We start from the raw sequence: 22171 nt of genomic DNA on the forward strand, positions 1-22171 counted from the left end.
CAGCGTGCTAGATAGATTATTTATCAGATTGCCTATCACTGCTCTGAATACTCTAAAAACTCAGATTTCTTAGACTAGGGTAACTTGCGTCTGTGCACCAATTGCTGATCTGTTATTCCCGGCGTTATCTTCCAGCCACTGATATTTGCCTGCGACCATTACGCTAATTAATCTCCGCTTATTTTCCCGTGCACATCTATGGGACACGAGGAAAAATGAGCGGAGCTTCCGGCCTCAACTTTGCGTCGCTTTGTCTCCACGGACAGTCCCGGAAACACATCCCGCTGAATTGGATCTCCCCCTAAATATATAATATATTATCATGTCATTCCATACGAAAGGTCTCCCAAACCTAAAGGGGGCATAGAGGAGGTTACCTTGTGGTGTCGTCTCCTCCTCCTGAAACGCAAAAGTTCCTTGTGCTGACGTGATACAAAGTTGACGGCGGCATATTCCAGCAGAGCGGAGAAGACGAAAAGCAAGCAGACTGCCATCCAGATATCAATAGCTTTAACATAGGATACCTGGAGATATAGATAGATCCATGCAAGAAATCTAGTATAAGTGCTCTTTCATGCAGGTGTACTGTTATCGTAGACAAATGTGTATATAGTGTATATAAATTTACATAGCAGTGTACACAGAATTATTCAGATACAGTTTTCCTGACCAATTGATCTTACAAATTACTTGTCCAAGGTACGAAACATTGAGATTTGAACCACAGTCTCCAGAAATGCATATTCTATAAAAGAGGAATGGACATTCTGCTTTATATTGTATTGAGGACTGTTCTTCTTTGTAGTTTATATTGTATAATGTTAAATCGCATTTTCCGCCACTTCTGCCTTCTTATGCTAATGAGCAAAAAGTGGGTGTGGTTTATTTAACACACTTTAAACCATCTCTATTACAGAATACATGCAATGTAGTCACTTGTACGTAATTAAGTCCTTTATTTAAAAATAGGAAATGGTCCTGTCTAAAGAGGCCAAAGAACGACTATAAATCATCTCTTTTCCTGAAACAGCGTATCTATGTGCCTAAGGGATAAAAATATACAAGAGACAGCAATTTTACATCCTAAATTGCCTTTTTAATAGGATATGGTATGAAAATGTGTAGTCGTAAAGATACCGCTATTAAAGAGTCTTCCTATTGGTCCTATTGTTATAGTATCCGCAGAGTTTCTCTATGTTACACCACACATCTAGTGCATTATAAATGAATTACAGAGGGATCAGTAAATGTAAGTATACATAGGTGTTTATAGTGCTGCATGATCATGGGGAGAATGGTGCTTAAATTAAGGATCATTGATTCCTATACTGACCTTTATACAGTGGATACGGCAGATATCCATATAGATTATCTTCACCTTATAAATTCTATAATGGTTTCCTTTGTAGGGAGTTTATACATTAAGTACAATACCCTTAACCTTAGCCAAGAACATCACTTACATTTCTTGTCATATATGACTTCCCAAGACCAGGGGATGGCTGGCAAATTTTAGCCCGGGGGGCAGGAATCGACCCAGCAGCCTATGAGGAACATTTTAAAGAAAAAAAATGCTGGTGGCCCAGTGATACAGCCCAAGGTAGCGCACTATGGGACCAGCCAAGGGGGCAGATGCCCCGCCCCCCCCTGAGTTCAGCCTGCCCCTGCCCAGGACAATATATCATAGTGTTATACTTCATTCGCCAATCTGGTCCAACCCACAAGTGAACGAGTGATCTGTAGGCCTCCCTTAACCTTGCTCAATGAGAGAAGTTTGTTACATTACTTTGTGAGTTCACCACATTCTCTAATCATGTTGAAAACCAAAAAAAATATTCTCTATAACCAATATTTGGAGTTGTAACAGCTGCATAAGATCCTTCATCAACCCCCCATTGGAGATTGTGGACAACTAGACTAATTTATTTTTTCACTTGTGGCTTTGCCCTAAACATTTCTTACTTTTTGGTTACAGAATTTCCCAATCTTTATCATAATCTCAACACTACTGGGCTTTTTTTTGATACCTAAACCTTATTACTGCCTAAACTATAGCATCCTATTTGTCACTAGACTTGCCTTAGAGAAAGCTTGGAAGACAACAGATCCTCCTGTACCTTTGCTTCCTTACTGAGAGAAGGTATAAACCATCAGTGCCCACAACATGTGAAAGGATGCAATGAATGATGACGACTGAAATAAGAAGAATGACATGAGAAAGAAGAATTAGAATGATTTTGAAGAGTGAAATGACCCTGAAATTTGTTATAGCGGAAAGCGAAAGAGATAATTATCTAGAAAGATTGAAAGGAGACATTTTTGGAAGGTGAGGACATTGTCACCATGAACCTCCACATGAAAGTAAAACAATAAGTCTAGAAAAATGTGCACATATTTACATTTACAAGATTATATATATATATATTGCACTAAAATCATAGATTCCAGTCACTCCATAAAGTAACTGTACAGTTGTTGTGCATAGCTTCCAGATATGGATGGACCATTATAGGAGGTAAGGGAAGGGTTGCATAGGCAGTACTTTTATTTATTTTAAATATCTACTTTTTATGGGCTCCTATACTGTGCTGTTAGCCACATCTACCTTATGCCAGAACCGGTAAGGGGGATGTTGTGATGTGGCCAGCCTCGACAGCCCATTGATTAGGTACAATTACAGAATTAGCAATTAATTACAAGCAGTCAGCACTGTCAATGTTTGTGCTGCGCTAGTTGTTTTTCTTTCAGTGATCTGATTGGCTGCTAGATTTGAGTCAATAAAAAGCAACCAGAGGGAAACCAATGGCAGCACAACTGCTCTGAGCCTGTGATGAAAACATGACTCAATCTAGGAGCATAAAGGAGGAAGTGAACCAATTCACTGGGAGGTGAGTTCTGACAGACATAGAGCTAAATTCACTAGAGCTAAATTTCACTGAACATGTGCCTGTATTTACTAAGCATGGGGCTGTAATCAGTATACATGGAGCTATAGTCCCTAGATTAAGCTGTATTCACTGGCCATAAGGCTGTATTCATTGGTTATATATTAAGCATGAATTGGGTAATTAGACAATACTGTAAATCCTAAAATGCAAACCAAATAGTGTTCTACACATTCAGTGTTAGAATCTTAAAGTAGTTTCCATGCAACAAACCTTTGGTAGAGACGCTCGAGATCCAGAGCTCTGGGTGGTCATGGTCAGCACAGTAGTGATGCCAAGGCCAACTCTGGCAGGCGCTGCATCCATGTTGATCCAGAAAGACACCCAGGAAAGGATGACAATAAGTAAGCTGGGAATGTACATCTGAATCAGGTAATAACCCATCTGTCTCTCCAAGTGGAAACGAGCTTCAATACAAGTAAATTTTCCTAGGAAAAGGGTGTAAGGTTAATTAACTTTCTGTTCATCAGAGCCTTTGGCCCCAAAAAGACTTATGTGTCTGTTAACGCAAACAGGATATTGTATGCTCTATCATATTTTGAACCCATGTTCTGCTCGGTGTAATGAGTGCCTTTTGTTTCACTTTGATACCGTTAGTCGTTATTCTGCATAATAAAATATTGCAGAGAGAGCAATAATCTGAGATGAGCAGATACAGTTAAGGTTCTATAAAGCCTAACTAAGCTACAGCCCTTTCAATGGTACACCACATGACTTAGGGGTAGATTTATCAACAAAGGAAATGTAGAGATGTTGTCATGGCAACCAATCAGATTCCAGCTGTATCTAGCACATAACAGAAAATGATAGCTAGAATCTGATTGGTCCTTCTTGGCAGTACCTCCATTTTCCCTTTTAAGAAAATATAAAAAAAAATCTACCGCTTAGATGTAATTTGGGAAACAGGGTGAACCAGTTGGGGTACACAGTATTTTGTCCCATCGATTTAAACAATCCCATGGGGGTCTACTGAACAGTCCCGGCCAATACAATCAGAGGAAGGTGATTACAGTAACTACTTACCAGTGTTGTAGTGCTTGGTGCAGTACCTCAAATCCTTCTCTTCCTTCAAGATAAACTGTGGCAAGGTGAGACCTTCTGCCACCTGCACGGCACCCACCTCCTCCCACTCGAATATCAGATCATTCATTGTGTAACCAACTGTATGGAGGAAACCAGCTGTCAGGTCCTTTAGAACAGATCATACAGTATATTGCTTTTGTATATTTACATTTGGTAACACAAATGCTCAATAGGAGTTATATTTTTCTTAAATATTAAATATTAGCTATTCTATGCAGAGAGCATTAACATGGTTAAGAAATGCAGCATGGTTTGCCTCATGGAGCTAGTAGGTATCGGTCATAGACCGTTATAAATTAATGGCCCGAGTGGCCAGTAATCCTCTTCAAAGTCAAAGAGACTTCTGGTTATTTGAGAACAGCCTTTACAGATTTCTCCCACAGTGTATTGTCTCTCTAAGTCTTGTCATTGTTCAAGTAAGTCTACCACTAGTGGCTAAACTATACTGGTAAATAGTACAATACTTCTTCAGTTTCACAAAGCAATAACTTTGGAACAGACATTGATCTACACTTGTTCTATTCAGCAATAATGAAAAAAAACCAAGTGGTGTCGCCATCTCTGACAATACTACATAGCTGTAATTAATATTATTATCTTATTGCGGATCTCATGTATCCAAATTTGTCCGCATGTAGAGTTGACCATTGCTCAGTATACAGCTCTATACTAATTGATCAAAATCTAAACATCAGATTTGATCTAGCAAAACTCAAGACTAGACTGGTGGACAACCGAGTTGGCATTGTCCAGTCCAGAAGTGGTGGGGAGTGTAGGTCAACTTTCTTGGCACATCTATTTCATCCTCCACATGTTGCAGGTCCAGTCATTATTGATTGGGCCAAATGGCCAATTTGCAAAGTAGTTTGTCACGAACCAGCTGGCCTATATAGCATGTCTGGCAAGGGGAAAAGATGACTTTATGTTCTTATGATCCAATAAAACCGTCAACCAAATATGTATATTTTGCAGATAATCCCGTTATGGTAAAAAAAAAGTGTGCACTGCATGAAATATATTATTCTCAGCTCTAAAGTAATTCCTTATAATTAGATTTAGTTCTGTGGACCATAGATACCTCTTCCAGAATATAACATTGCCCACATACTTAGTAATACATTGGCAAATGTGGTAATTTTAAACAAAATTTTAAAGAATCTAAATGTGTAGGCCCAAAAAATAACCCTTAATGTGTTTAGGCCCAAAGGTCAATCAATGTGCGTAGGCCCAAAAATAGTAACCTTTCAATTAGAAATTGGATCAACAGGTAATTTGATCAGTTTGTGCAAGAAATCCTGTTGCCCATCATCCTGTGTGCTTTAATCGGGCAACAGGCAACATTTTGCCTCTTACGATTCAATCTTTTGGCCTGCCCACTGAACAACCAAATCTATCCAAGTTGACTATCTACTTGCGAGACCAAATTGGCCACATATCCAGTCATTAAACAATTGAACCAAATGACTAGATTGCAGTGTGTTTGACCAGCTTAACTAGAGTGTTTCTAACATCCGTGTTACGTGGGCTATTTCCAGATTTTTGTTTCAACACATACTTCAGTCCCTTCCAACTTACAGCTCTCCAGTTGCATGATACAAGTTTGAACATCCATCGGAAAGTTTTTCAGATCCATGGGACAAGCCAAAGTCAGAGTCAATCTGTAACAAAAACATTCACTGATTTTATCTGCTGTTTTGCCTTTGCAGGAATGTAAGGGACTACATGTTGTTAGGCTACTGTTATGAAGACCCGATGAGCAGTAGAGCTCTATTTATCTTAAATAATTTGTCTGTCAGTCTCAATGTACACAAAATATGAGCCTCCACCCACTTTAATAGAGTTATGGAATTTCACAGGATAAAAAAAATATTTTTGACTGTGTTACACTCTGAGTAGTCTTTTGACTCACCGAATGCTATAAAGAACATTGCCATTTTTAAAGATCCTTAGCAGCTTATTGTCCGTCGTAATTTCATGGAAATTTGCTCCTTTCTCGTTGGCAAAGAACAGATCAGGCTTCCAAATGGAGTCCAACATAGAGGGGTCCAAATCCAAGGAGTCGTCTGGGAATTCGCTGTAAGCCAAGCGAGGGTCATTCCATTGTTGACGGAGGAAAATGTTCAATCTATAATCCTAAAATAAAATTATAATAAAAAACAAAAATGTTCAACAAACTACACTGTAACATCACTGTGAAGCATGACCACCTAAAGTGGTGAACATTCTTATTCAATACTTTAAAATACATACAGAACAGGGGTGTGAGCAGGAAGACCAATGAGAAGCAGAAATATACATGAAGCTAGTGATTGGTCCTCATGCTCAAACCAGCCTCCAGGGAGCCCGGGGAAACCAACTGCATGGAGCTGCCACCTGGGTTTCCGGCTGGGGTTTGAGCTAAAATAATCTGCACCCTACCTACGTAGTAGTGCAGATTTACCATGTCTTATCATATATGGGACAAAAACTGCCGCAATTCTTATTAAATAAGTTTTGCCATGCAAAGGCAATAATCCCCATTGGTGATAGTCCGCTTTCATAAATCAGCTCCTTAGTGTTCTTTAAAATTTTGTCAATGTTTAATAGAGAGGTCAATTTCTTCTTATTTGTAACATTTGATCACAACCTTATAACACCCCAATTTTGATTTAAAGGTTGTATAGTATACTGTTAACTATACAATATTAAACAGCTTTCTAGAGCAATGTGCTTGTGATTACACCTATGACTCATTCATGTCAGAAATGTGTTGCTTACGGTTGAAACTGTATAAAATTAACCCATCAACATGACCATACAAGGGCAGATGCAGTGCCTGTGGGACAATGTGATTAATTACTTACAAATTTTCAAGGTCAATGCATGGTTCTCTCAGTGAACAAGTGAACATGATAAGCAGCAATCTTTGTTATCACAAGAGATTATAAGAAATAAAAAATAATTCCTACTAGGGCCACAACTAGACCTGTGCAGACGTGGTGAAAGCCCAGGGTGCAAAGCTGATGGGGGTGGTGCCTTGAAAATGTATATTTTTGGATAATTTGGCAGGACTTAAGGGTACGGGGATATCAGTAAATTTTGAGAAGCAGCACAGAAAGTAGAGATAGCTTTAAAAGTCGTTATTTACAATTCAACGCAGTGGGCGTGTGTGACGTTGTGTAAGGGGTAAGTGCGAGGTCGGAGCAATCACTCCATTCCACGGCAATTTTAACGTGGCAAGCTGAAATGTGTGGTAGTACAGCTTTAAGCATTACAGTTACAAACATGATTACAGAGCAGAAAGACAGACGTTTTGAAATATCTCAGACAGGTGGCAGATTTAATGTGGATTTTTCTATATGAGAATACATCCTACTAATTCCTGGAGTCACCTTCCTTCAACGCTGAGTAAAAACGCTGACACATCAGTCTATTATTGCTACAAAGGTGCATTAGGTTAATTTGATTATTCAGTTTTTCATTCTCATTAGGATTAGGTTCAATACTCTGTAAATAGAGGTGCGATCCATCAATGCAGAAGAGACTAACGTTAATCAAATTAACTAACCTAAAACCTTTTACTTCAGTGTTACTTTCAGTACATGTGATCTAAGAGTGTTTATTTGTGAGCCTACATTGTAGACAAGGTTTAAACGGAAAGCATCAACCATTTCACGCTAGGACTGTCAATGCTTGGAGAGTTCCACCTTAACAGAATTCTGCCTTGTTAATTGTTCATTGCTCTTTATATACATCAATACATCTGCTGTGTAGGTCCAATTGCGTCCAATGTGCAGACCTGAACTTATCTGGTCTCATATTCAAGAGGAGTGAAACAAAACAAATTTGCATATAGGATTGTTTACAAAGAATTCGCATTTCCCCTTCAAAGAAAAATCAAACATGTTTTACTATTTTCTACTGTAGGGTAAAAGTACTATGTTACCTTCCTCTACATTTCAGAACTCTGTTAGAAAATATATTGCATTGTTCCATATTTTTGTAAAATCCATCCCACTTAGCATGCCATTTACATTAGAAAAATTAAATGAAACCACCCTGTTTAAAGCCATATTATCCAGTTCACTCTTTACTTCCTTCAAGTATACATGTGAGATTCCTACCTGTACAATTTTTAAGGTGCGTGCATGTCCATTTGACCGCAACTGATGCACCCTGTCGGGAGTTTCATCGTTATGGGCACACACAAGTTGTCTTGACGTTCTGTAACATGATCTGACCGACTGTATTTTATAGGTTTTTTTTACAGTAACTCATTGCCCATTGTAGGATTAATTTTCTGTTACCTTGGAGCACATTTATCAATTTTCACATAAAGTGAAAAATAGTTTTCAATCCTTATCGCAATGATAAGGATTGAACTATTTCTCAAATTTATGTACAACCCAGCACAGAAACAGCAGTTCCGAAAAACTGCTGTTTCTGTGATAAAAAAAAACCCATACTTACCCCGCCTCTTCGGAACTCGCTGTCTCCGGATCTCCTCCTCGTCCTCTTCACTTCTCTTCTTTCAGCAATTGCGCATGTGCAGTTCGAAGAACTGCACATGCGCACAAACATCTCGCTCTGTCTCTGCAACTATAGTTGCAGAGAGCGAGCGGTGATTGACAGGGAGGGATCATGTGATCTCTCCACACATGCGCTGTTCAGCTCTGCTCTTCGGAACAGAGCTGACAGTACTGAGATTTTTCATTTATGATAATGTACGCCCGCTTCGGAACTTGTTAGATTGCGAGAGGGAGCAGTCACCATATTATTGAATGGTCATTCAAGACTTTCCGTGATTGTTGTAAACTCTCCTTTAATTAAAGTACAGATTATCTGATACAGAGTAACGAAGAGTGGGAGTTGTATGATCACTCCTACAATGATCCTAGCAGTCCAACCTTCTCATCCATAGATTACGTTTTTGAAGTGATACGCCTTTCATTTCACTTAAACAAGCCAGTGAGAATGCAAAAGAATACAGTGCGGAATATTGTCGTTAGGTCACGGTTTATAACCAGGATGATCTGGTCCTTGACAGACAGTATCACTTAAGTGATTCCAACCTATCAAGGACTGTTTGGATCATTATCTTCTCCTGAATCTTTGGAGTCAGCCATGAAACTATCTTTCAAGATGTACAGAAGATTAAGGGAAAGGAGACAGGAGCATGGCTTATTATACTCCTCTGTGATAGTTCTTTTTCTCCTACTAGGTTCAAATCTGCACAAAACCTTGAGCCCATTCAGATCAGGATCCGGAGATTAAAACCTAAGGAAACACAATGCTGCTACCATCAGACTTTGTCTATATTGTCCAGAAAAGGGCCACATTTTCATTGATCAAAGAAACAGGGACACTTTGGTGTCTAGATGGGTCTAGGGAAGCTCATCTCGGCAAGCAGATTTGCTGATTTTCTTGATTTCTTTTTTTGCTGATAGTTTAAAGATACCATTTGATTCCTCTAGATTCCATTTTCCAAACATATGCTGTAATTGGAAGACTTTTGTCTGGTGATGGCTACCTAGCTATCCATAGCCCTGGGAAATTGCTTATATATGATTCATTTTTTTAAATTCTTGCAAAAGAATTAAGTGAGGAAGCCACATATATGTTTAGGACTACTCCTATACACCAAACCACCATAGTCACATAGTCTACACCTTTTATTACCATACCTCTAATCTGCTTACTCACTTCTCCTCTACGGACATCAGCTCCTGTACAACTCTACCCCGGCCATCAAGATCCATCACCTACCTGGCTACAGACAGCTAATTATCACTTTTTTGTTAAGTCCACTAGGTGGAGTATCTCATGATTCTAGCGCACAGACATAGTTTCCTATAATAGTCTAGCACATTAACTCACCTGTACCTCTACCTAGTGGGTTTTAGAAGCCCATATTGATTCTTATTATTCATGGAATTCATGTTAAAAAATATTGTTTTATTTCATTATTTCTTTTTTTGGTGCAGGATTGGTTTTCTCTGGCTCTTTGAATCATAACCTGGTTGTAGATTGGAATATTATTAAATGGAGTTTCAATTGTCATAAATATTACATATTGCCTCCATATCTGTAGAAGGATTACCAATACACTGATGTTTTACAGAAAGATCTGCAGAGATATTGCCACCTCAGAGATTGTATGATTACCCTAATGATGTATTTACTAATCCCATGCCCCCCTGAAGGGAAAGTTGACTATTCAGATCATCCACCTGCCTATTCTTTTTTATGACCAAGAAAGGTGGGGATTCTGCATTGTTAACTTGCTCTTCTTCTCTGAGAGTCTGCATTGTTAACTCGCTCTTCTTCTCTGAGAGTCTGCATTGTTAACTTGCTCTTCTTCTCTGAGAGTCTGCATTGTTAACTTGCTGTTCTTCTCAGGGAGTCTGCTTTGTTTATCTGGGTTCTTATAATATAACTGTCCAAAATAAGTTCCCTCTTTCCTTAATATCAGAGGGATTCGACTAAACAAAAGGGTCCACTATCTTCTCCATCTTGCTCTTAGAGGTTATTACAATCTTGAACACAATGAACTGGTGGAAGGTGGCATCAGAGGGAAGCACTATAAATGTTTGGTTATACTTTTGTTATGTTGTGGCAGTTACCCAGAATGTTGTAAACATTTTTGTCTGAGAAGCTTTAGGTAAATTTATGTTAATACATCTCGATGATAATATGAGTTTTTTTACCTAATTTTTCTGAACACTGTAATCAGTCTTTCAAAAATGGAGAGAAAATATATAACTTGCCAAGTTATAAAAATGTGTCTTTGACGTCTCTAAAGTGCCCATCCTGGGTTTCGTATGGATCCAGTTAAGGCTCAAGCAATTATAGACTGGACTGTGAATCTAAAATCTATAAACAGGTTCTTAGGAGATGCCAACTACTGCTGGCAATTCATCAAAGGATTACTATCAGTAAGGTAATGGTCAGAGAACAAACCAATCAGTCCCTGGAACAATATTTAAGATGGAATGTGTCTGATCATCAACTGGATTGGTCCAACTATTTGTCTTGGGCAGAGTTTGCTCATAACTCTCCACACTTATCAACATTTTCTGTTTATGGAAGTTACACATTTCATTCACATTACTTCATTCCATAGACGTTTTAGAAACATGGTCTACAGTTTCTTATATGAAACAAATCTGGGAAGAAGTGTGGTCTTCATTACAACATGCTATTTCCAAGGATAAATGCTTTGCAGATAAACATTGCAGCAGAACTCCCGATTTGAAAGTAAGTGATAAAGTCTGGTTATCAACTATGAACATCAAACATCAAACTCTGTCTATCTTCAGGTAAGCTGAGTTTCAAATACATTGAACCCCATGAGATTACCAAACTTATAAACCCAATATCATTTAAAATATTTATATCATCATCGTTCAAGATTAGTAATGTTTTCCATGTTTCGTTATTGAAATCAACTCATTCTCTTAGACCATAAACTTCTCTTTCTCATCCTCCCCCAATTATTATAGAAGATGAACCTAAGCAGGAAACTGATAAAATCCTACACTTTAGGGAAAGTTTTCATTACCTAGGAAATTGGGGAGGACATGGTCCTGAAGAAAGATCTTGGGTCCCAGCCATTGATGTACATACAGATAGACTCAAGAAACACTTTCATAAACAAGGTTACTGCTCATCTGGAGGAGGGGGTACTATTGTATGATCATTTAGGCATGAGCAAGCCTGTTTTGCAATTACTTAGGTGCCTCCTTGAGCGTTGCATCTACCAGGTAGGTGCCTCTATCTCAACATTCGGTAACCTGACCTGTTTGTGCTCTTGTCAGACGCATGGCGCCTAATAGGCACTCTTGCAGTTACTTTTTGCACATTATAGATGTAAGTTGCTGTTATCTGGGTGCTCATATATATATATTTTTTCTGTATACCCTCACCTTTGATTGATCTCAGCCAACCCTGATCTCATGCTTCTTCTGACATTGCCTATACCTGCTGATTTAGGATTTGCTGTCTGATCTGATTCCTGACTTTGGATTGTTTGACCTTGCCTTCAGGATCTAATTTCCCCTGTGCTGCTGCAGGTCCCATCCCATCCAAATAAATACCACTCCAGGGCAGCAGCTTCCACTTACTGCTGGCAGGCTGTCAGCATGGCATATAGGTGAAGTACAATGTTTTTAAGGTATGTAACACCTGTGTGTTCTGCATGCTCTAATTACAAAGACAAATGCATATAGGATAAAAGAATAAATAAGAGTTTCATGATCATAGACAATATAACATTGATGCAGGAACAACATAACTGCATTGCTGTTGATATATGACCTTCAATGTTCCTTCAATATAGATGGTTCTATCCATCAATGTCTCATTTAGTTATGACTTATGTATCTTTGCTCATGCAAATATATAATTAAAAGCTGACACTACAAGAGTTTGTTATGAATGTTATAGACCTTAAAATTGCCTTGCACTTGAAATGATATCCTTATGAGAGATAGCTGTTTTCCAGGCTGCCGTTTTCATGCATGGTAGAAAGACAAATCGCTCACAGTGCTCAAGATGAATTCATATGGAAAGGTCACACAGTAATGGATTATAATATGGGCATTTAGGGAGGTTGCCCGGGCTGCAGACCCCCCCAATTCAAAATGAATGGTTCATGTATGATTTTAATAAGTGAGATGAACTTACTCTAAAGTCCAGAGGTTCTGTGGAGATGTTCTTGATGATACTGACGCTGTGCATATTAAAACTAAAACTAAATAAATCTCCTGCAGTTTGGCTTTCAGGACACTTCACAATATTTGCCCATTTGTTCTATTTTCATTGCATCGATTCATAAATCTTTAATTAATGGTTCTAACAAAAATAGTTTTATATCAATATGTTTTACCGTACAAAGTCATTCATAATGTACCTTCATTCAATGTATTTTTGATGTTTCTACATAAAACTATTGTTTCAAATTTATTATTGTGAAAGACAATTTAGTTCTAAATTCCAAACCTTTTTCAGATAGAGCGATATTCATAAACACTTGGGGTCTGAGTCATTAAGGAGAGCAAAGCATAAAAAAGGAGCAATGTGGCACCTGGGCAAAACCATGTTGCATTGAAGAGGGGGAGGTAAATTTAAAATGTGGGGACAGATTTATAGTTGGGGTACGGCATGTCCTAGATCAACTTTAAATTTCAGTGTACAAATAAAGTTATCAGTATTTGTGTGTTACATGAAAAAACAGACAGTATTTAACTTATGTGCAAAATAATAAACACATTTTCACCCCTTGTATTGTAACATGGTTTGTCCAGGAACATACTTACTCCTTTTTATTTTTGCTTTGCTCTCCTTAATGACTCAAGCCCTTGGAGAAGGGGTCTTGCTGTGTGATCTATTGATAGCTTAAACAGGAATACCTATTACACATGACAACTATGAGCAGGGTCGACTCAAGGACAAGACAGTGGAGGCAATTGCCTTAGGCCCCAATGTGCTAAATGTGAAAGCAGCACCTTCTGAATTATTTACAGCTTGTTCCCACTCAGTCTATTAACAAGTGGAAGCTAGAATAAGTACCATGCATTCTTGATACAAAAGTTCTGTAAGTTTTACAGTGCTCTACTCAAAGGATCTTTAACCACTTCATGCCCAGAGGTACTGTCACTCACCTGTTTAAAAAAGACATCTGCCAGATACAAGTCCTTTTGCGGATAAAAAGAGGCGGGCTATTCCACCACTAAAGATTAGAGATCATGTATGGCTTTCTACTAAAAATATTCGCTTGAAGGTTCCATCTATGAAGTTTGCTCCTCGTTTCATTGGTCCATATAGGATCATTCAAGTGATAAATCCAGTCTGTTTCAAACTTCTACTACCCAAGAACCTTCGTATCTCCAACGCCTTCCATGTGTCATTACTCAAGCCTCTTATCATCAACCGTTTCTCTGTTCCTCCTTCAGCACCTCGGCCAGTTCAAGTTCATCAAGAGGAGGAGTTTGAGATCACTCATATATTAGACTCAAAAATTTCGCGAGAAGTTCTTCGTTTCCTTGTGCACTGGAAGGGCTTTGGTCCAGAGGAGCGTTCCTGGATCCGGGCTGATGATCTCAACGCCCCAGCTCTCCTGAAAAAATTCTATTCCCAGAATCCGGGCAAACCCGGCTCCTTGTGTTCTGTGCCCACCTTTAAAAGGGGGGGTACTGTCACTCACCGGACCGTGAGTGCCTCTGCGCTGGTGCGTGGCTCCCTAGCCTTCCTGCCGCCACCTATCCTGAACCGCGGCCATCCGCCATCCTGATGGTCTGCGCATGCGCAGCTCCCAAGAACTCTTGTGACTGTTGCTTTTAATCCAAATTGGTTGATCAGGCAACTCCCTATTTAAGGCACCTGTGTGCATTACCTCATTGCCTGATCTTGGAGTCTCATTCCCTGTGAGTCTCTGAAGGTGTTCCCTGTGTTCTACTAGTGTCTTCAGTTTCCTGCTGATTCCTCGTGTTTCTCATCGCTGGTTTCCATACCCTCTACTATCTCCTGTGTACTACTAGTGTCTTCAGTTCCTGTGGATTCCCTGTGCTTCTCATCGCTGGTTTCCATACCTGCTACAGTCTCCTGTTTCCTGCCTGTGTCCTCAGCTGGACTCTGATTACCGGATCTACTCACCTGTGGTTCCTACACTCGTCTCTGCCGTCCAGCGTCTCTGCAGTTCCTGCATCTCCCTGTGGACAGACTGTTCTACTGAATAGCGGTATGCCTATCTGTTATTGACTTTCTCCGTTTACTCTGCATATCCGCTAGGACAAGTTTCCACGCTCAGCAGCGGTATCCATACCTGCTATAGACTGTTATTATTACGCTGCATACCTGTTTGGAATTAACCGTACTACTCAGTCGTTATATGCATAACTGTGATTGACTATTCATTATTGGCCTGCATATCTGTGCTGAGCAAGTCTCTACCAAGCAGCGCCACACATACCGTTATATAGACTTTATTGGATACGCTGCATACCTATTGGGATCAAGTTCCTCTGTGCTCTCAGTGTCTGCATCCTATTATCTTTGTATGCTTCCACTCATCTACACTTGTACACATCCTCACCTATTAAGCAGTAGTACAACTTGCTATACGCAGACCACTGACTTCCCCGCTACCTACCTGCACCTGGACAAGTCTTCTCACCATAAGCAGTGGTACAACTTGCTATACGCAGACCACTGACTTCCCCGCTACCTACCTGCATCTGGACAAGTCTTCTCACCATAAGCAGTGGTACAACTTGCTATACGCAGACCACTGACTTCCCCGCTACCTACCTGCACCTAGACAAGTCTTCTCACCATAAGCAGTGGTACAACTTGCTATACGCAGACCACTGACTTCCCCACTACCTACCTGCACCTGGACAAGTCTTCTCACCATAAGCAGTGGTACAACTTGCTGTACGCAGACCACTGACTTCCCCGCTACCTACCTGCACCTGGACAAGTCTTCTCACCATAAGCAGTGGTACAACTTGCTATACGCAGACCACTGACTTCCCCGCTACCTACCTGCACCTGGACAAGTCTTCTCACCATAAGCAGTGGTACAACTTGCTATACGCAGACCACTGACTTCCCTGCTACCTCCCTGCATCTACTCACGTCCATCCTGATCTCCGTGTTCAAATCTGCCTTTCCACTATATCAGCTAGTCGCTGATTCATTGACCAAAGATTGCTGCAAGTCACTGACTTTCCTATTATTCATTGGCATTCTCTCTCCATCTGCTGTGATATTTGTTCCGCTAGTCACCCCGCTACCAGAGGACCGTTGTGTGAGCTTCACTACTCTGGTAAGCCCAGTTATCTGGTGAAATCCTGGGCAAGACTACTAGTGCCCGTGACAGGTACTTTATACATTTGCAATCAGATCATTTTTACAATTTTTGTTAATTTTAGATGAGAACATTTTTTTCATTATTTGTTAATAAATAGAACCTTCTTTTATTAACATTATAAAACACGTGTTTGGAGTTCAGCTATATGGGTTGGAGAAAGATAGTTTGAGGGGCCCACTTGTTCATTTTACCTCAAGTTCCAGATTTTGTTCAGCCACCGATGGTCCTGATTATTCCCTCAGAATCAAGACACCATTCCCCCTTATAGGGGCACGGTAATTATACTGTACAACTATCAGATTTTGATCAAAACAAAAAACCCCCACTAGCGCTACAACTAGGAAAATGTCAAATATCACTGATATAATGGGGGGAACAATCTACATATAGGAAAGGGGGTAGCTAAATGAAATATAACATATATAACATAATATAACCTAACCCTGTTTGATCACTACCATTTTTGATTTGCTCTACTGTATTAGTCTCTACCACCTCTGATGGGAGACTATTCCACTTATCCACTACCCTTTCTGTGAAGTAATTTTCCCTCAGATTCCCTCTGAACCTACTTCCCCCCAGTGTCAGTACATGTCCTCGTGTTCTAGTACTTCTCTTCCTTTGATGAATGTTTCCCTTCTGTACCTTGTTATAACCCTTGATATATTTGAAAGTTTCTATCATGTCCCCCTTTCCCTTCTCTGCTCCAAACTATACATATTAAGATCTTTTATACTTTCCGGGTAAGTTTTGTGCTGTAGGCCGTGCATTTTAGTTGCCCTTCTTTGTACAGTCTCTAATGTATTTATATCATTCTGGAAATATGGCCTCCAGAACTGAACACAGTATTCTAGATGAGGCCGTACTAATGACCTATTCAGTGGCATTATTACTTCTTTCTTTCTGTTGCTGATTTCTCCCTCTGTGCAACCAAGCATCTGACTTGCCTTTCTCATTGCTTTGTTACATTGCTTACCTGTCTTTAAGCCACCTGAAATAGTGACTCATAGATCCCTGTCCTCCTCAGTAGTTTCCATTATAGTGCCATTAATAATATATTTAGCCTTTGGGTTTTTGAGACCCCAGTGCATAATTTTGTATTTATTTTACATTAACTGTAGCTGCCACACTCTTGATGTTTCCTCTAGTCTACCTAGATCATCAGTCATATGTTTTACCCCTCCTCTTGTGTCTACTATATGTTTGTGTCATCTGCACATACTGTCCTTTCAATACCATTTGCAATATCACCAATAAAGATATTAAAAAGCACTGGTCCAAGTACAGATCCTTGGGGTACTTCACTGGTAACCTTTCCCTCCTGTGACTGCACTACATTTATTATAACTCTCTGTTGTCTATCCTGCATCCAAGATCTTATCCATTCAACCATCTTAGAATCCAGTCCCAAGCTTTGGAATTTAACAATATGAGATGTGGGACAACCTTGCTAAAGTCTAGATAAGTTACATCTATGGCCCCGCCCCCCTTGATCTATAACTTGTGTTACGTTCCCTTGTATGCACGTGTATGAGTGATGCTCCTGAGTAATAACGAATTAGTGTTCCACCTCCAGATGTGACTTAATGGTGAGACCTAGGAAAAATCTTCCTAGGAGAGGAGGAAAACCCATCCTTCAGGGAGGGTAACCCCCAGCACCCATCTCTTTCAGTTCCCTTCTGACAAAAGGTGGAGCATGAACCAAGTTATGAGGGGAGGGCTCTGTAATCCAGTCATGGCGAGAGGAATCAGAGAATCTGCTGTGAGCTGCGATGAGAGCTCGAGCTAGGTGCAGCCGAGCCAGGGGCTGGCGGACTGACTTTGCTAGAGGTCATGTGTCATGAGCGTGGATGTTGGCATGGAGAGACATCCAGAAGTTAGGTGTCCAAGCTGAATCTGTCCACCCGAAATTACTGGGAACTCGGGAACATAACGGAGAGAGATACCCTGGAGTGGTGTTACGGCAGGAAGGGTGAGAGTGTTAGCTCTGGGGATCAATTATACCTCAAATGTGATTCATGTTACCAAAAACTGTGCTGGAGAGTAAAGATATAATAAAGGAGATTTATTCCACCAGAGAGCGATGGTCTGGTACCCACTTGTCACTCTTCGTACTATACCAATATTACAACATTTGCACTTGAAAACATTGTTCAGAGTCCACATACAGGTATTATTCAGTGATTCATCCCACCAGACAAGTACAGAAATGATCTTCAAGCCAGTGTCCAAATAAAATGTATGGGTTATGTATGACCACTCACTGGTTTATAGTGGGGCTATTGCAATTTTGACTGCTTAGGATCAGTGTGGTTATTTTGGACGTGTCCTAATATGCCTTGATTAGTGTTATGACTGGCGTCCCTCCCTGGGATCTCCACCTTTAATGTAACACAAACATTTGTATTATTCAATCAACTCTGTCACCAAGAAAAAGGCCGGGATCGCTGCCCACGATGAACAATGTATATTTGTACAGTGTTTTGTGGTGGCCTACGGTTTGCATTGCTGCCTTGGAGTAATTTGGGCCTCTGGTTCGATTTCAGTACGGTCGCTATTTTCATGGAGTTTGTATATTCTCGCTCCTGTTCATAAAATTCATATGGGGTGTTACCAGCTTTTCTGTTTACCCCCCCACAGTTCACAGGTCTACTAGAGGGTTAATTGATTTGTGACTAAACCCCCCCTGTTGTATGTGTAGCTGGTAGGGAAAATTAGATTGCAAGCTCCACAGGGACAGGACTGATGTCTCCGAATAAAACTCTAGTTGTACAGAGCTGCTCACTATGTTTATGCCATATAAGTAAAAGATAGCAATCACCGTCAGACTGTTCCTTTTCTGCAGACATTACTGACAGAGAACAGTTGAATTATCACTTTCCTACATCCCGAAATGTCCAGCCTGTGTCCTAGTCTCATTAGTTTGTCTGCTCGTCTTTATTTTTAGCTGGTAAGGACATCAGTGGACAAGGAGCTAAGGCATATCAGGGTTTAATCTCTCATGTTTGCCATCTCTCCAAGCAGTGGATGATTTATGGGACGGCTGGAAACGTTAATATTTAAATGATCTTTTTCTAAAAATACAATTTCTATCTCTATGCCTCACCATACACAAAATGACTGAAAATGACCAAAGTCGTTTATCGGAGATGCTGAGATGAGGCTTTAATGGGTCTGCATACAGCTGTCTGCCCGCAAGGTGTCCTTTGATTAAAGGACAAAAGAGGAACCATGCGAGAGGTTATATGTCATTATACCATGTGTCATCCTTCATTTTTAAAGTGTAGTCATGGAATATAAAAAAACTAGCTGAAATCAGCACAGGACTTGGCCTTGTTATAGACCAAACAGGACACAGCACCAAGAGACAGTTTTCAATGCCCTTTCTGGTTGTAACAAAAACTGTTTAAATAAATAAACCACAGGGTCAATTTAGAAAGACGCTATTCATTATCACAACGCATTATTAGATAATTACTCTGTTCCTGCAACACTCACTAACACCTCTTTATTTTAATGCCTTGAAGTGTCATTTTTTTATGCACCTTGTACGCTGACAAGTTCACATTTATTTATTTTATGACCTTTTATCCTTATATAGCGCTACCATATTATGCAGCACTTTGCAGAGAATATTTATTACTTTACAGATTTATTGTGGCTTTATATCAGATCAATAAAATTGAAATTTAAAATATACAAGTTATTATACTGCTTACAACAAATTGCACTTTTTGCTTGTATACTGACAATGTAGACAGAATGCCCCCATCATGTGTACTGTGTTCACTAATTATTTTCCATATTTCATGTACATTTTCCAAACAGGTCCCAACATTCCAGGATCCAGACAAGAATCTAGTACCAGGTTGTGAAAGCTGCAATGACAGGTAGGTGAGAACAATTTTTAATACATAATGGGGAGAATTCAATTGCTGGTGATGTGGCGTGTGGACATCGCACCGCACACATTGGGCCTGAGTCATTGAGGAAAGTAAGGCAAAAAAAAGGAGTAAACGTTCTCTGGGACAAACCATGTTACAATTCAAGGGGTGCATATGAGTTTATTATTTTGCATATAAGTTAAATACTGACTGCTTTTTCATGTAGCACAGAAATAATGGGTAGCTTTATTTTTACACTGAAATTTAAAGTTAATCTAGGACATGACCTACCCAAACTATAAATCTGTCCCCACATTTTAAATTTACCTCCCCCTCCAATGCAAGATGGTTTTGCCCAGGTGCAAAGTTACTCCTTTTTTATGCTTTACTCTCCTTAAAGACTCAGGCCCATTGCCTTCAACTACGGTAGAAATTTTTGTCAAAATCTTCACCGTGAAGTGTCTCACAGACGTTCCGGAGACACTTCGTGGCTAATTGAATTCCCGCAATAATGTCATATATAAAGAGACGCAGCCACAGCCCATGTTGGCTACGTCTCCATCACTATGTGGTCATGTCCCTTTCGGTGGTGGCGGCATGCATACCTTCGCCTACTGTGTGTGGAGGGGGCCCCAGAAAGTTGCTGTGCCGGGGCCCCAAATTCCTCTTGGCGGCCCTGACAATACGCACACACTACTCAGCCTAACACAAACTCCTAAAATGTATACTAAAGGAATAAGGGAAAGCATAATGTATTTTAACTTTCAATAACTCTTTTTACTTCTCAAACAAAAACATTTAATACCATGTTGTTATCACAAAGTTCTACGAACAATGAAATATTAATTATGTAGTAACCCTGTCTTATAATTATGAGTGATAAAGCCAATTAATCCACCTTTTTTTTGTTTTAACAAAATTGCATTAAGAAAAATTATTTAGTAAACAAGATCTTTAATCTTTTGTTCCGGCACTGCGAGGGGTACATTCATTTCCCCATTTATATGCTAGCATGGTGTGATGCTGTACATTTATATTAAATTTGATTTTGATTTTAGTACTAGCAGTTTTTTTAACTTTTTTTTTTACTTTAGTTTATTGGATTATAGCAGAATAAGACATGAAGTTAAAGATCAAGGGATTCTTATTTTGAAGCATGAGCAAGTATGCTGGATCAAGATGTGGACAAGGAATGATTTTTTTTCAATAATAAACTCTATCTTAAAAGAGGACTCGGGAGACGAGAATGGAATTTGTGTTTTTTGCATACAAATATACGTTAAAGGCAAAAAATACCTATATATAACATATTATATCACATCTCTATCTCTCTGTTTGTATATAAAACTTTTACTCAGAGTAAATTATTAATGTTACCATTTTCAAAGCTACATGACAGGTACACTTTAAAGACACACAACCCTTATTTTTTATTCTCCCTTTTGTAATTATTGAGATGGATGTACAGTATAATAATATTCATGTTGCATAAACATCTACCTTATATTCCACTTCTTACAACTTGAAGATCTTAAGCTGGGTACACACTATAGAAATTTCAAACTTTTTATGCCGAGCGATTTTACATGCGATCGATGGTCCGATCACTCGGTCCATGGACTGCATACACACTGGCCTTGTTTAGGACGATAAAGGAAAGAGCGGACGTCCCTTTAGCGACTTTTTACAGCCATGTTGTCGTGAGCAATGACTGTAATTTCGTACTCACTGTTGTGGATCGGTTGGAAACTTATACACACTACACAACGGAAACGAGACTGGAACGAAAATATTAAACGGTGCGACCAACCAAGTGAGGCTACAATCGTCCATTTGGGCAGACTTTCGACCCTCGTGTCACTGCACACACTGACCCGACTTTTGAACGAGCGGTCGTATGTCGGCTGATTTAGCCGATTATTGGATGAAAACTGTGTAGTGTGTACCCAGCTTAAGCTTGCTTACAAATCTATTGTTCTTGCCTTCGTCCCACAATACTCTTATCTGCTCTCCACACCCTCCTGTTAGCATAAGGTTGGGTACACACTATCCAAAATTTCTTCCAATGCGATATCCTTAACGATTTTACCAACAATGAAAAAAAAAAAAAATCCCGATCAGCATGCTAATTCATGTGTACACACTAAACACGATTTACCTTCAGATCTGTGCTCTTCATCTGTCATAACCAACTGCTGAAAAGATCATGACTCTGCTCACTCCATAGACATCTATGGACACTGCCGGTGCTGAGTGCATACACACTGCAGAATCGGCACGACATGTTCTATAGTTGAACGACATTTTTAGTTCAGTTTAAAAATCAAATGAAACTATACCATGTGCTTTGGAACGATCAGAGGCGGAACTAGCAAGCTGTGGGCCCTGGTGTGGGGAGTCTGGAACCG

At 39.6% G+C, this 22171-nt stretch overlaps 1 protein-coding gene across 3 annotated transcripts in view; it reads right to left on the reverse strand.

The window, feature by feature from the left end:
- The window catches only part of GLRA1 (glycine receptor alpha 1), a 104694-nt gene that overhangs the window by 10089 nt on the left and 72434 nt on the right, over nt 1–22171 (reverse strand). For all 3 annotated transcript variants that reach the window (XM_075210100.1, XM_075210101.1, XM_075210102.1), the window contains exons 4-8: nt 5938–6161; nt 5604–5686; nt 3969–4106; nt 3159–3373; nt 378–524 (exon numbers count right to left, since the gene is read on the reverse strand). In XM_075210100.1, the coding sequence (XP_075066201.1) occupies nt 378–524; nt 3159–3373; nt 3969–4106; nt 5604–5686; nt 5938–6161 (807 nt within the window). The remainder of the gene's footprint in view (nt 1–377; nt 525–3158; nt 3374–3968; nt 4107–5603; nt 5687–5937; nt 6162–22171) is intronic.

Source organism: Mixophyes fleayi, chromosome 4 (genome assembly GCF_038048845.1).
Source record: "Mixophyes fleayi isolate aMixFle1 chromosome 4, aMixFle1.hap1, whole genome shotgun sequence".
NCBI lineage: Eukaryota > Metazoa > Chordata > Amphibia > Anura > Limnodynastidae > Mixophyes > Mixophyes fleayi.